Source organism: Bos mutus, chromosome 10 (genome assembly GCF_027580195.1).
Source record: "Bos mutus isolate GX-2022 chromosome 10, NWIPB_WYAK_1.1, whole genome shotgun sequence".
Taxonomy (NCBI): domain Eukaryota; kingdom Metazoa; phylum Chordata; class Mammalia; order Artiodactyla; family Bovidae; genus Bos; species Bos mutus.
In genome coordinates this window covers 61,430,671-61,444,712 of record NC_091626.1, presented here as the reverse complement: position 1 = coordinate 61,444,712, position 14,042 = coordinate 61,430,671, and the positions used below count along the sequence as shown (strand labels likewise).

The 14,042-nt window shown below is 39.6% G+C and overlaps 1 protein-coding gene across 1 annotated transcript in view; it reads right to left on the bottom strand.

Annotated features, from left to right (window-relative positions):
* The window catches only part of RAB8B (RAB8B, member RAS oncogene family), a 66,681-nt gene that overhangs the window by 1,874 nt on the left and 50,765 nt on the right, over positions 1 to 14,042 (bottom strand). Inside the window, exons 4-7 of the mRNA XM_005894522.3 lie at positions 5,409 to 5,486; positions 4,325 to 4,414; positions 2,976 to 3,041; positions 225 to 275 (exon numbers count right to left, since the gene is read on the bottom strand). Of these exons, the coding sequence (XP_005894584.1) occupies positions 225 to 275; positions 2,976 to 3,041; positions 4,325 to 4,414; positions 5,409 to 5,486 (285 nt within the window). The remainder of the gene's footprint in view (positions 1 to 224; positions 276 to 2,975; positions 3,042 to 4,324; positions 4,415 to 5,408; positions 5,487 to 14,042) is intronic.

Sequence of the window (14,042 nt, the reverse complement as noted above, 5' to 3'; positions counted from 1 at the left end):
TTATGGAGCCAGAGGAAAGAACTGAAAGAGTTGCAGTTCAGAAAAAAAAAAAAAAATCGGAGGAAACAGAAATAAGAATCAAAATTTAACTGGGATAAAAGGTAAGACAGGGAAAAAATGACTTAATGTGAATATATGCCTTTTCTTTAATTAAATAAATAACATAAATAAGAAAATTTATTTAAACACAGCATAAGGAAAATAAAATTATATATTATACAAACCATTTTTCTGTTGAGTTTTGTCATTATATCTCGTGCAAGTGTAAAAAATGCCTAAAAGATAAACCAAAAGATTTCATTATTATATGTTTATCTTTTAAATTAGAAATGTAGATTTATTTCATTATAGAATAAAAATATATTACTTTAATGTTTTTAATTGAGAAAAAGAACATAACTGCAATCAGTAGACACATGACTACTGTAACTTTTCAATTTTATCATAAAGGTTTTCCAATATAATCAAACTGTCATTCATCAAATATTTTCTGCACATAACATCTGGCACTGGGACTTCCGTGGTGGTCCAGTAGTTAAGATCTACCCTGCAAAGCAGGGGACACAGGTTCGCTCCCTGGATGGGGAACTAAGATCCCACATGCCACGGAGCAACTAAGCCTGAGCGCTGCAACTGCTGAAGCCTGCATGCTTTAGAGCCCATGTGCCACAACTAGAAGAGTCTGTGCACTGCAACAAAAGACCTGCATGATGCAATGAAGACCCCACATGATGCAGCTTAGACTCAACGCCGCCAAATAAGTAAAATATTAAAAAAAAAAAAACCCACAAACATCGGCACAAGTTCCTAATATGACACCTGTTGAGTTGCGAGGCAGAGGCTCTACAGCACTTGTGTGTCCCCAAAGTCAGGGCATAGTTTCTGGTATAGGAGATGATGAATATCTGCTTAATAACTGAAGCAATAATTTTCCCTGGTGGCTCAGACAGTAAAGAATCTGCCTGCAATGCAGGAGACCCAGGTTTGATCCCTGAGTCAGAAAAATCCCCTGGAGAAGGAAATGGCAACCCACTCAAGTATTCTTGCCTGGTGAATTCCATGGACAGGCTACAGTGTATGGAGTCACAGAGTCAGACAGAACTGAGTGACTAACACTTTCATTTCACTTTCACAGCTCTGAAATCTATTTTCATAAAAATTTCTACCCTTTATTCCCAACTTCCTCTCTTTCAAATGACTTTCACTCTTATCCCTGAAAACATAGAACCTCTCATGTCTCAACCCCCCCAAATCTCAAGAGTTTCTACGCTCAACTAAATTCCCCACTATGGTAATAAGTTCCAGTGGTGGCAGGACAAAATCTCAGTGGCATTTTACGCCTAGTGTGTCTTGACCCAACTCTAAGTCAAATGTTTTTAAAACTTATCATCCTGACTTTGCTTCTACAGAGCCAGGATTCTTAAGGCTTCTTCAGTTGTCTCCATGCTAAACCCACTGCTATGTCAATCTGTTCCCAACAATTCCTCACGTCCCCAAACATGTCCAGCAGGGTTATTATTCCCAAACCAGTCAAAAAGAAGCAATACGATAACTACTATTATCACTTTGTCAGTGTCTCACTGTCACACTGGTCACCTGTGAGTCAAAGTTTCTAAGTAATCCTATCCCAGTTTTTGAGCTTAAGTTAAAGCTCTGGGAAAACTGCTAATCTCTGCAGGAAACCTGACTAGAATAAGCAGCCTGAGCAATCTCCAGGTCAGTATTTCCATAGAGAGAGCTCAGTGTGCTCTCTTTCTCTTTTTTCTTTGGCCATGCCACGTGCCTTGTAGGATATCTTAGTTCCCTGACCAGGGATTGAACTTGGGCCCTCAGCAGTAAAAGTGCAAATCCTAACAATTGGACTGCCAGGGAATTCACAATTCAATATTCTCTTTAAGTCACAGGTGAGATCAGGGCACAGGACTAGTGGAGACTGTAGTCAGGGTACAGAAAATGTTCTGTGGCACAGTCCTACCACATCTCAGAGCAAGTTTCTCTCCTGTCTCCACCATTAAAGCTGACTGAAGAGGCTCCTCTCTTTTGCATGAAAGGAAATCCTTTTGTTGCAAGCAAAAGGAAGCATTTTTCTACTTTTCTGTTCTCCAATAAATAAATCAGAAGAGGTTTCCTGTTTCCTAACACCCCCTACCTGAAAAAATGACCATTAGTTATTTAAAAGAAAGAAAAAGTTCTGATCAGTGACCATGAGTCAAGTCATTAAAGTCTCAATTTGCAGTCATGATGTCACGGTGAACAGTGACTTAGCTTGAGAAAGTAAATGTTTACGAAACCCTCAGTATTACTGTTAAGTAAATGACATGTATTAACATATATGTATTATTTTTATGATCAATTTAAAAAATGTTTTTAAAAAAGAAAATATTATCAACATTCTGCCCTTCTAAAGAAAATCTATTTCTTAGAAGACTTTAGATAATTTGGTTTTAACAGTTAACTCACTGAAAACTTATTAAAACTACTCTCTGATGAACACAGTTTCTTACATCTATTTAATGCCATTGTATTAAAAGGGATCATGCTTAATTGACTTCAAGCATGTATTCTAAGGGAATCTGTTCAGTAAGCTAACAGTTGAATTGTCTCTTGAGAGTGCAGACATGAAAGGAATTAAGACTCTGTGCTACAAGTTGGTGTAGGATGACATGAACAATGATGAATGAGCAGAGACCACAGCAGCAGGATTTCCAGCTTCCCAAACAAAGGGCAAAACTGCACTGAACCTGAACTGCCATCTTCTGTCCAGTGACTCTAATGAAGCGACCTAATATATGCCAAGTGAAAGACAGGTGCTAGAAATCTAGCAACCACAGTCCTCGTAACAGAAGCACAAAAGTTTATGAAATGGAAATGGAAGCATTCACTAAGTCAGGAAATATCAAGGCTCGGAGAGTTGAACGCAGGCACCAAGACATGAACGCTACTACGTAACGAGTCACCAAACATTTCCTTCTCACCTCTTCTACATTCATACTGGATTTTGCACTCGTCTCCAAGAATTTAATCCCATAGTCAATTGCTAACTGAAAGACAAAAGAGGAACAATGAAATTCAGGGCAAGCTTCTTGAACATATAGAGCATTTATATTTTTTTAGGTTTTCCAAAGTCCCAAAGGGAGAGTACTTAGTTCAGAACTCCTGTGGTCCTCAAATTTCTTTGCTTTCTTCTATTGTGTTTGAAATTTAGAGATCCAGTTCCATCATCATAAGTAACTAAAATGGCACCACTTCCTCTCCAAACATAACTTGAGTACTTCTCTTTTTTTCTACTATATCTTTAGTTCTCTAATCACTAGAAAACATATTAGACACTCACCTCTACCATAAATTTGGGATACATTTGCCTTCAAATTACAAATCTCCAGCAATTACTATTGTAAGTTTTCATTATTTTCTTAATACATTGGATATTTAAGATAATACATATTATTTTAATAAATAAAATAAATAAATTTTATTAAACTGCATAAAAGAACTAAAGCTTAAAATACTAAAACTTAAAATCTCATTGCTTGGGTTTCTATTATCGTGGCAAATTGTGAATTCTTCTACATTCCCATCTATTTCCAAAGAATTCCCAGTTCATTTGCAACAAGACTAAGTGTTTTCAGGCGAGAAAAGTGTATAGTCAGATTAAAAAAACAAAATGCATTTTGCCTGTACCCCTAAAAAAAAAAAAAAAAAAAAAAGCTAAAAAAGCTAAAGCAAAATTACAAGACTTAAAAAATTGAAGCCTTTAAGTCAGTTTGGAAAATGTCATAGAAATGAATATATATGTATAATAGACTTGTTTTGCAGGACACAAAAGAGAGAAAGGGTTATAAATATAAATATCTAAAGCTCAATGAGTTTAAAAAGAGTTTATTCATAATGACCTAAATCTAATGTGTAGTAAAATATTCTTGGAAAAAAAAATAATGAACTGAAAAATGATTACTGTTGAAACTTTACCTATCCTCTGACTTTTTTTCTAAGAGAAGGAATTGGTTTAACTTCAGAACTGGGCATTTGCACACAGATACGGAAGAAACAGCCTGAACTCTCAGCTGCACGAATCTGAAAAAGGACCAAATTGTATCTCCCAGAAAAGAGCAAATTCTTGAAGAATGAGTCATGACTACACAGTGTATGGAGTTGGAGCTTGAATACTAATTCATACCATTCAAGTATGGATTACAACTGTCTGCTGGCTTTTTAATGGATTAAAATATAGATATTTCAAAAACTTAAATCAATAAATAATAGTATGAAAATGAATGCTTAACATGAACAGACTCCAATCTTCATTTATTCAGTTCAAATTTACCTTCTCTCCTCTTTCTTTTGATACTTGTCTTTTGTCATTCATATCACATTTGTTACCCAGGATCATTCTTTCAACATCTGAAGAGGCATGCTGCAGGGATAAAGCAGTATATTAGGAGACAACATGAGAAAAACACAGCTGTCCAGTAGGCAAATCTTAACCTGTCAGAAGCAGATCCATAAATTTAATTGCAAAACAAATAGTCTCTTACTCAACACAAAACCTGATTCAGAGGAAAAATTTTTAAATGAGAGGAGGGGAAAGTTATAGCATAACTTTTCCCCCAAAGGCCTTGTAGTCATTCTTAGGTCTTCTTTGGTACATGAACAAACAAAAATAAAACCTATAGTTATCCAACAATAAAACTCCCAAATGTTAGTCTGGGTCAAAGAAAGGAGAGAATCTCAGTACCAAGAGAGCCAATGCAGAAGGTATTCTGGATTTTGAACTACTTAAACAATAAATTCACATGGTTTAATATAAATGTGTATGAAATTATTTCAGAGTCTGAAATGTCAGAGACATTAAAAAAAAGGTCTCAGTACCAATCAAAGTGGAATTAAATCAAATTTTAAATATCTAAGATGAACAAAATATTAGAAGGGCAAAATGAGTTACCAGAATAAGGACATATTTCTTCCAGTCAAACAGTATGAGGGAACAGACAGAACCCGAGAACCAGACAATCCATGGGGTCGCAAAGAGTCAGACATGACACAGAGACTGAATGACAACAACTCCTTTTTAAAGGCTCTAAGAGCACATGCCAAGTTACCTCTTTCTGACCTGAGTCTTCTCATGTGTAAAAGAGGGGTTTTTTAGATTAAATTATTTTCAAGATTGGGAACAAGTTTAAAATTCTGTGAAACTGCACCTCTGTCTGCACTCCCTAGGCCAACGGAGCAGTCAGACTGGCAGTACCAGAGATGTTACTGTCCCTGGTACTCCTCAGAGTGAAGGGTCTAACCTGCCTGCACCCTGCTTCCAGCAGCTCAGCTACGTGACAGGGAGACAGAAGGAGCGAGCCCTCTATAAGCACCCAGCAGGATTCTTCTCCAGTATCCACTGTCTTTCCCATACCTACCTCTTCAATGTTTCTTATCCAATTTTTAATATTGTCAAAGGACTTCTCATTTGTGATGTCATAGACAAGCATAATTCCCTATAAGAGGAAAAAAAAAGATCTTTATTTAGTGCTTTATACATTTTAAAGCAAAGAATATCACATCAATGTATCTTCTCTTCCAGGAACTCTGTGTTCGTCCTTTTTCTGTCTTTATAAAAGGAATTTATAATAAAAGTTTAAAATACAGAGAAACAAAATAAATAAATAAAATCTTCCATTGTCTCACCATGTAAATAAATTCTGTTTACATTTTTCCACTGTTAACCTTTAATGAATTAGTGATTATGGTAAAGGTGATACACCCTTTCTACCTGACCTCATAGGATGAGAACTGGTACCAATTAAAGCTAGCAGGATATTTACGTTAAAATAGAGATAACACTCGGAGAAGGCAATGGCACCCCACTCCAGTACTCTTGCCTGGAAAATTCCATGGACCGAAGAGCCTGGTAGGCTGCAGTCCATGGGGTCACTAAAGAGTCAGACACGACTGAGCAACTTTACTTTCACTTTTCACTTTCATGCATTGGAGAAGGAAATGACAACCCACTCCAGTGTTCTTGCCTGGAGAATCCCAGGGACGGGGGAGCCTGGTGGGCTGCTGTCTATGGGGTCGCACAGAGTCGGACACGACTGAAGCAACTTAGCAGCAGCAGCAGCAGAGATAACACTGAAGGTAAGAGGGGATCACTTCTGCTGTGCACTTATTTATTCTAAGCAGAAAGTATCTTGCTTCTTACTCTTAAAAAAATTTTTTTTAATTTTTTTGGCCACATCACACAGTATGTGGGATCTTAATTCCTCAAACAGGGATTAAACCTGAGTCCCCTGCATTGGAAGCATGGAGTCTTAATCACTAGACCACCAGGGAAGTCCTTTTGCTTCTTACACTTATTCTAAGACTATAACCACACAACTTTAGAGTTATTTCTTTTTATATGAACTGATCAAATGTTACTAATCTAAAAAAAGTAAATCACAGACACTCAAAATATAATGCATTTGTTACACAGTTTAATGAAGGCACAATCATCATATTTTGGAAGACCCCATGTCTGGTATTTTAAACAGTTAATCTTCTAAATGTTTCAGCTGACACTTGTATGCTACCCATTTCAAAATCTATATCACAAGACTGCACTTGCATATTAAGTGCTAGATCCACCTCTATCTATCCATTTCAACCTACCTACTATGTGCCTGATAGTGTAACAAATGCTACCAGTAGTAAATAAGACAGACAAGTTCCCTTCTTCTTATGGACGGTTGGCAAAGAAAACAACGAACCACTAGTTATATAATTAATTATAATTTAGACAATCTATAAAGAAGGCTGAGGAGTTCTGAGTGAAAATGCTAATCTAATCTGGTTGAGGGGCTAGGGTGGTTCACGGAGGGTTTCCCTGAGAAAATGACATTAAAGCCAAGGCCTGAGGACTGAGAAGATTTGAACTGGGCACAGGGATAGAGGCTGGGGTGAAGAGGGGAAACCCTCAGTGTCTGGAATATCACAGAAATGGGATAAATTATCTTGCTCTCCAGAAAGGCCCAGAACCTATTAGATTGAGTAAAGACGGTCAGCGTGGCAAGAGTGCCCCGGTTTGAGGGACTTTACTGGTGGTCCAATGGCTAAGACGATGAGCTCCCAATCCAAGAGGCTGGGGTTCGATCCTGGTCAGGGAACTAGATCCCACATGTACCAACTAAAGATCTTAGAGACTGCCAGGAAGACTGAAGATCCCGTGTGCTGCAACTAAGACCCAGCACACTCAAATAAATGAATAAACATTATAAAACAAAACAAAAAAAGAGTGCCTGGATCCAATGGGAGAAGGGCACAAGATAAAGCTGAAGACAAAGACAGGGGTCAGGGTGCCCTGGAGAACACTGATTGGACATCAGCTCCCAGATGGCCCATTTGGTTACCGAAAACTCAGCTAAGCGAAACAGAAAGTTGTCTTTGTCCCCTCCAAATCTTCTCTTTCTCCCTCCGCTCTCAAGTGCAGTACAACCCTGTAGGGCTCCCCTTGTGGCTCAGCTGGTGAAGAATCCGTCTGCAATGCGGGAGATCTGGATTCAATCCCTGGATTGAGATATCCCCTGGAGAAGGGAAAGGCTACCCACTCCAGTATTCTGGTCTGGAGAACTCCATGGACTGTATAGTCCTGCTGCTGCTGCCAAGTCACTTCAGTCGTGTCCGACTCTGTGAGACCCCACAGACGGCAGCCTACCAGGCTCCCCTGTCCCTGGGATTCTCCAGGCAAGAACACTGGAGTGGGTTGCCATTTCCCTCTCTAATGCATGAAAGTGAAAAGTGAAAGTAGTCGCTCAGTCGTGTCCAACTCTTAGCGACCCCATGGACTGCAGCCTACCAGGTTCCTCCATCCATGGGATTTTCCAGGCAAGAGTACTGCAGTGGGGTGCCATTGCCTTCTCCAACTGTATAGTCCATGGTGTCGCAAAGAGTCAGACATGACTGAGCGACTTTTACTCACTCACTCAACCCTGCCAGCCTGCACAAGCAGACCCCTGGAGTAATTTCCTCTACCACCAGTCACTAAGTCCTATGGACTCAACACTCTCAATATTTCCACAATCCGATACCCTACATGCATGGCCTTATTCACATTTTCATCAATTAGCCTTTACCTGGGTGACTTAGGTCTCCCTGCTTTCACCAGGGTTATCACCTCATTGCTTAAAATCCTTTAGCATCTCTCCATTGTACTCTTAATTATATTAAAATTCCTTAAATAGTAGGCAAAATCTTTCAGGGTCTGGTTTCCAACTTTATAAATAAAAATATAAATATAAATAAACATAAATCATATACAACACACATGTACACGTAGATGAAAGAATTCAGGAAACATAGCAAAATGTTAACAGAAGCTATGTCTCACGTGGGGTTTTAAGATGGTTTCTTGGGATTTTTAAAGCTTTCGAATTCAGCAGTGGCCACAAGACTGGAAAATATCAGTTTTCATTCCAATCCCAAAGAAGGGCAGTGCCAAAGAATGTTCAAACGACCACACAATTGCGCTCATTTCACACACTAGTAAGATTATGCTCAAAATCTTTCAAGCTAGGCTTCAGAAGTACATGAGCCAAGAACTTTCAGATGCACAAGCTGGGTTTAGAAAAGGCAGAGGAACCAGAGATCAAACTGCCAACATTCGTTGGATCATAGAGAAACCAAGGGAGTTCCAGAAAAACATCTACTTCTGCTTCACTGACTATGTTAAAGCCTTTGACTGTGTGGATTACAATGAACCATAAAAAATTCTTAATGAGATGGGAGATCACCTTACCTGTCTCCTGAGAAATCTGTAAGTGGGTCAAGAAGCAACAGTTAGAAGCTTACATGGAACAACATACTGGTTCAAAATCGGAAAGCACTAAAACAAGGCTGCATATTGTCACCCTGTTTACTTAACTTATATATAGAATACATTATGCGAAATGCCGGGCTGGATGAATCACAAGACGGAATCAAGAAAAGGATCAACAACTTCAAATACACAGATGATACCACTCTAGTGGCAGAAAGTGAAGAGGAACTAAAGAGCCTCTTGATGAGGATGAAACAGGAAAGTAAAAGAGCTGGCTTAAAACTCAACATTCAAAAAACTAAGATCATGGCATCTGGTCCCATCAATTCATGGCAAATAGAAGGGGAAAAAGTGGAAGCAGTGACAGATGTTATTTTCTTGGGCTCCAAAATCACTGTGGACAGTGACTGCAGCCATGAAATTAAAGCACTCTTGCTCCTTGGAAGGAAGGCTATGACAAACCTAGACAGCGTATTAAAAAGTAGAAACATCACTTTGCCAACAAACGTCTGTATAGTCAGAGCTATGGTTTTTCTAGCAGTCATGTACGGATGTGAGAGATGGACCATAAAGAAAGCCAAGAACCGAAGAATTGATGCTTTCAAACTGTGGTGTTGGAGAAGACTCTTTGGAGTCCCTTGGACTGCAAGGAGATCAAATTAGTCAATCCTAAAGGAATCAACCCTGAGTATACATTGGAAGGACTGATGCTGAAGCTGAAACTCCAGTACATTGGCCACCTGATGCTAAGAGACGACTCAGTGGAAAACTCCCTGATGCTGGGAAAGACTGAAGGCAAACAGAGAAGACAGAGGCAGAGGATGAGATGGTTAGATAGCATCACCAACTCAACTGACACGGATTTGAGCAAACTCCAGGAGATACTAGGGATTCCCTGGTGGCTCAGATGGTAAAGCATCTGCCTGCAATGTGGGAGACCTGGGTTCGATCCCTGGGCTGGGAAGATCCCCTGGAGAAGGAAATGGCAACCCACTCTAATATTCTTGCCTAGAAAATTCCATGGATGGAGGAGCCTGGTGGGCTACAGTCCATAGGGTCACAAAGAGTCGGACACGACCTCACTTTCACTTTCCAGGAGATTCTGAAAGACAGAGAAACTTGGCGTGCTGGAGTCCATGAAGAGTGGGACACGACTTAGCAAATGAACAACAACAACATTACATGTAAGCTTTTCACAAGCAGAAAAATAAATATTCTTTAAATTTAAATGGCAAACAACATTTTTCTTTACCCTCCCTCCTCCTAGCCTCAAAAGGAAATGTTTAACTTTGACTACACTGTAAAGAAGATTTTACAATAAGCAAATTTAATTTAAAAAAATCAAAGTGGAGAACTATACACTTTGGCTCAGATGGTAAAGCGTCTGTCTACAATGTGGGAGACTCAGGTTCGATCCCTGGGTCGGGAAGATCCCCTGGAGAAGGAAATGGCAATCTATTCCAGTACTATTGCCTGGAAAATCCCGTGGACAGAGAAGCTTGGTAGGCTACAGTCCGTGGGGTCGCAAAGAGTCCGACATGACTGAGAGACTTCACTTCACTTCATACATTTAAATGCTAAATTTTATATTACATATATTTTACAACAATTTTTAAATGCCTCAAAAAAATGCAACCTGAATAATTCCTGATTCAAACAGCTTGGCTGCCTACAATTAAAATTAATCAAAATACTTCCAGAGCTCTAATACCTCTTGGGCTATACAGTCAACCTGGATCTTCACTGCTTTCTGTCTGTGAAGTAGTACCTGGAGCAGTTAGCACAGGAAGTAAACCCAGTGTAGTAGTTAAGGGCACAGAGTCTGGAGTCAGAGACGCTCAGGCTGGGCTTCACCACATGCTACCTGGGAGATGCTGGAGAGATTACTTTGTCCCTCTCAGTCTGCATTTACTCATTTGGGAAGTGAGGACAGAATATTTTCCACACTGGCCCTTTTTAAAAAAAAAAAAAAAAACCACAATATTTATTTATTTACTTTAAAGATATGTGTTATTTATTTTTATTTATTTGGCTGCATCAGGTCTTAATTATGGCATGCAAGACCTTTCGTCGTGACATGCACACTTCTCCAGTTGTGGCATCTGGGCTCTGGGGCATACGCACAGACACAATAGTTACCGCACGTAGGTTCAGTTGCTCTGTGGTATGTGAGAGCTTAGTTCCCCAACCAGGGGTTGAACCCATGTTGCTTGCATTGTAAGGCAGATTCTTAACCACTGGACCACCAGAAGTCCCCAGATTGGATTTTTGAGGATCAACTGACATATTATTTGTAAAGTACTTTACTTAGAACCTGGAAGTTCATGGTTCACGTACTGTTGAAGCCTGGCTTGGAGAATTTTGAGCGCTGCTTTGCTAGCATGTGAGATGAGTATAATTGTGCGGTAGTTTGAACATTCTTTGGCATTGCCTTTTTTTGGGATTGGAATGAAAACTGACCTTTTCCAGCCTGTGGCCACTGATGAGTTTTTCAAATTTGCTGGCATATTGAGTGCAGCACTTTCACAGCATCATCTTTTAGGATTTGAAATAGCTCAACTGGAATTCCATCACTTCCACTAGCTTTGCTCGTAGTGATGCTTCCTATTCTTGACTTGACTTCATATTCCAGGATGTCTGGCTCTAGGTGAGTGACCACACCATTGTGGTTATCTGGGTCATGAAGATCTTTTTTGTTTAGTTTTTCTGAGTATTCTTGCCACCTCTTTTTAATATCTTCTACTTTTGTTAGGTCCGTACCATTTCTATCCTTTATTGAGCCCATCTTTGCATGAAGTGTTCCCTTGGTATTTCTAATTTTCTTAAAGAGATCTCTGGTCTTTCCCATTCTATTGTTCTCCTCTATTTCTTTGCACTGATAGCTGAAGAAGGCTTTCTTATCTCTCCTTGCTATTCTTTGGAACTCTGCATTCAAATGGATATATCTTTCCTTTTTTCCTTTGCTTTTAGCTTCTCTTCTTCTCTAAGCTATTTGTAAGGCCTCCTTAGACAACCATTTTGCCTTTTTGCATTTCTTTTCCTGGGAGATGGTCTTGATCACTGCCTTCTGTACAATGTCAAGAACCTCTGTCCATAGTTCTTCAGGCACTCTATCAGATCTAATCTCTTGAACCTATTTGTCACTTCCACCATATAATCATAAGGGGTTTGAATATCCATGAACTTCCAGATGTTCGAGCTGGATTTAGAAAAGGCAGAGGAACCAGAGATCAAATTGCCAACATCCGTTGCATCATAGAAAAAGCAAGGGAGTCCCAGAAAAACATCTACTTCTACTCTATTGACTACACCAAAGCCTCTAACTGTGTGGATCACAACAAACTGTGGACAATTCTTAAAGAGATGGGAATAACGGACCACCTGACCTGCCTCCTGAGAAATCTGTATGCAGGTCAAGAAGCAACAGTTAGAACTGGACATGGAAAAACAGACAAGTTGGCTTAAAGCTTAATGTTCAGAAAACTAAGATCATGGCATCTGGCCTCATCATGGCAAATAGATGGTGAAACAGTGGAAACAGTGACAGACTATTTTTGGGGCCTCCAAAATCACTACAGATGGTGACTGCAGCCATGAAATTAAAAGACGCTTGCTCCTTGTAAGAAAAGCTATGACCAAGCTAGACAGCATATTAAGAAGCAGAGACATTATTTTGTCAACAAAGGTCCGTCTAGTCAAAGCTATGGTTTTTTCAGTAGCTGTGTATGGATGCGAAAGTTGGACTATAAAGAAAGCTGAGCCCTGAAGAACTGATGCTTCTGAACTGTGGTGTTGGAGAAGACTCCTGAGAGTCCCTTGGACTGCAAGGAGATCCAAGCAGTCCATCCTAAAGAAAATCAGTCTTGAATATTCACTTGAATAGGACCAATGCTAAGGCTGAAACTCCAATAGTTAGGCCACCTGATGCAAAGAACTGACTCATTGGAGAAGACCCTGATCTGGGAAAGGTTGAAGGTGGGAGGAGAAGGGGACGACAGAGGATGAGACAGTTGGATGGCATCACTGACTCGATGGACATCAGTTTGAGTAAGCTCCAGGAGCTGGTGATAGACAGGGAAGTCTGGTGTGCTGCAGTCCATGGGGTCACAAATAGTCAGACACGACTGAGAGACTCAACTGAACTGAACTAACTTACCTAGAACCTAGGACACAGCTTGGACTCAATGATTGGCAGCTATTACTAATTTATATCTGGTTTCAGTAGCAAAAACCCTTTGACTACTTCCTATGTTTTTAGGCTAATTGATACTATGAATCAGTTGGAAATACAAATTCAGGTACACCAGTTAAAAATTTTATATATTTAGTATACAGACCTTTAACAACAACAGCCAGACAGTACTGAGAAATGTTGAATATGGTCCCTCTTCTCCTCAGAGCCTGACTGTCCATCAGGGTTACTGCTCTGCCTACACGTGTTGCTGAACAGTATGAAGCAGGTCCAAGGACTCTGTCACGGTGGCAGACAGCAGTGTGCTTGCCACTGTGCTGTGCACCTGAGCCAACCCAACTAAACCTGCCAGAACCACCAACTGTGGAAATGAGAACATGATGACCCCACATCCCACTGAAATGGATGACATGCAGGATCCAAGACTCAAGTAGAGCAGGGTTTCCTGAGGATGTGTCTAAGACTGTTTCTAGGTCTGAAATTTTTCACTGATTCACTCCTTTGGCAAGTATTTATTGAACATCTACTATGTATAAGGCCCTGGCATCATAGCAAAGCAAGAGAGACAAAAAATCCCTACCGTCAAAATGGAAAGGATGATATATTTTAGAATAGCAATGATATCTAATTACTTGCAATAATGTGAAAATGGCTAGGCAGTAGATAAATGAAAAAGACAGACCATCTTCAAATCTCAAAGAACATATTTCAATGACCTCTTGCTTTGTACCATAAGCTAGAGCTACACATCCAAGGCAAACATTTGCTTCACACTCTAAGTGTTCTTGCCCACTGTCTAGTGAAAACAAGCTTGTAAGTAGTATCGATACATTACTCCCCCAAAATAAAAAACTGTGTTTAAAAGATGCCTCTAATCAAAATTACCTATGAACTATTCTAAATCATCCCTGTTAAGATGTTCTTATTTACCCTTAAAAATCCTTTCTGGGGGAAAATAAACAACAAACAAACTTCTTCACACAAGGTAAGTCCCTTCCCTTGGATTCTAATCTAAGCAAAATAGAGAGTAGTTGACAACCGCCCTTCTTAAAATAATGACTTTTAAAA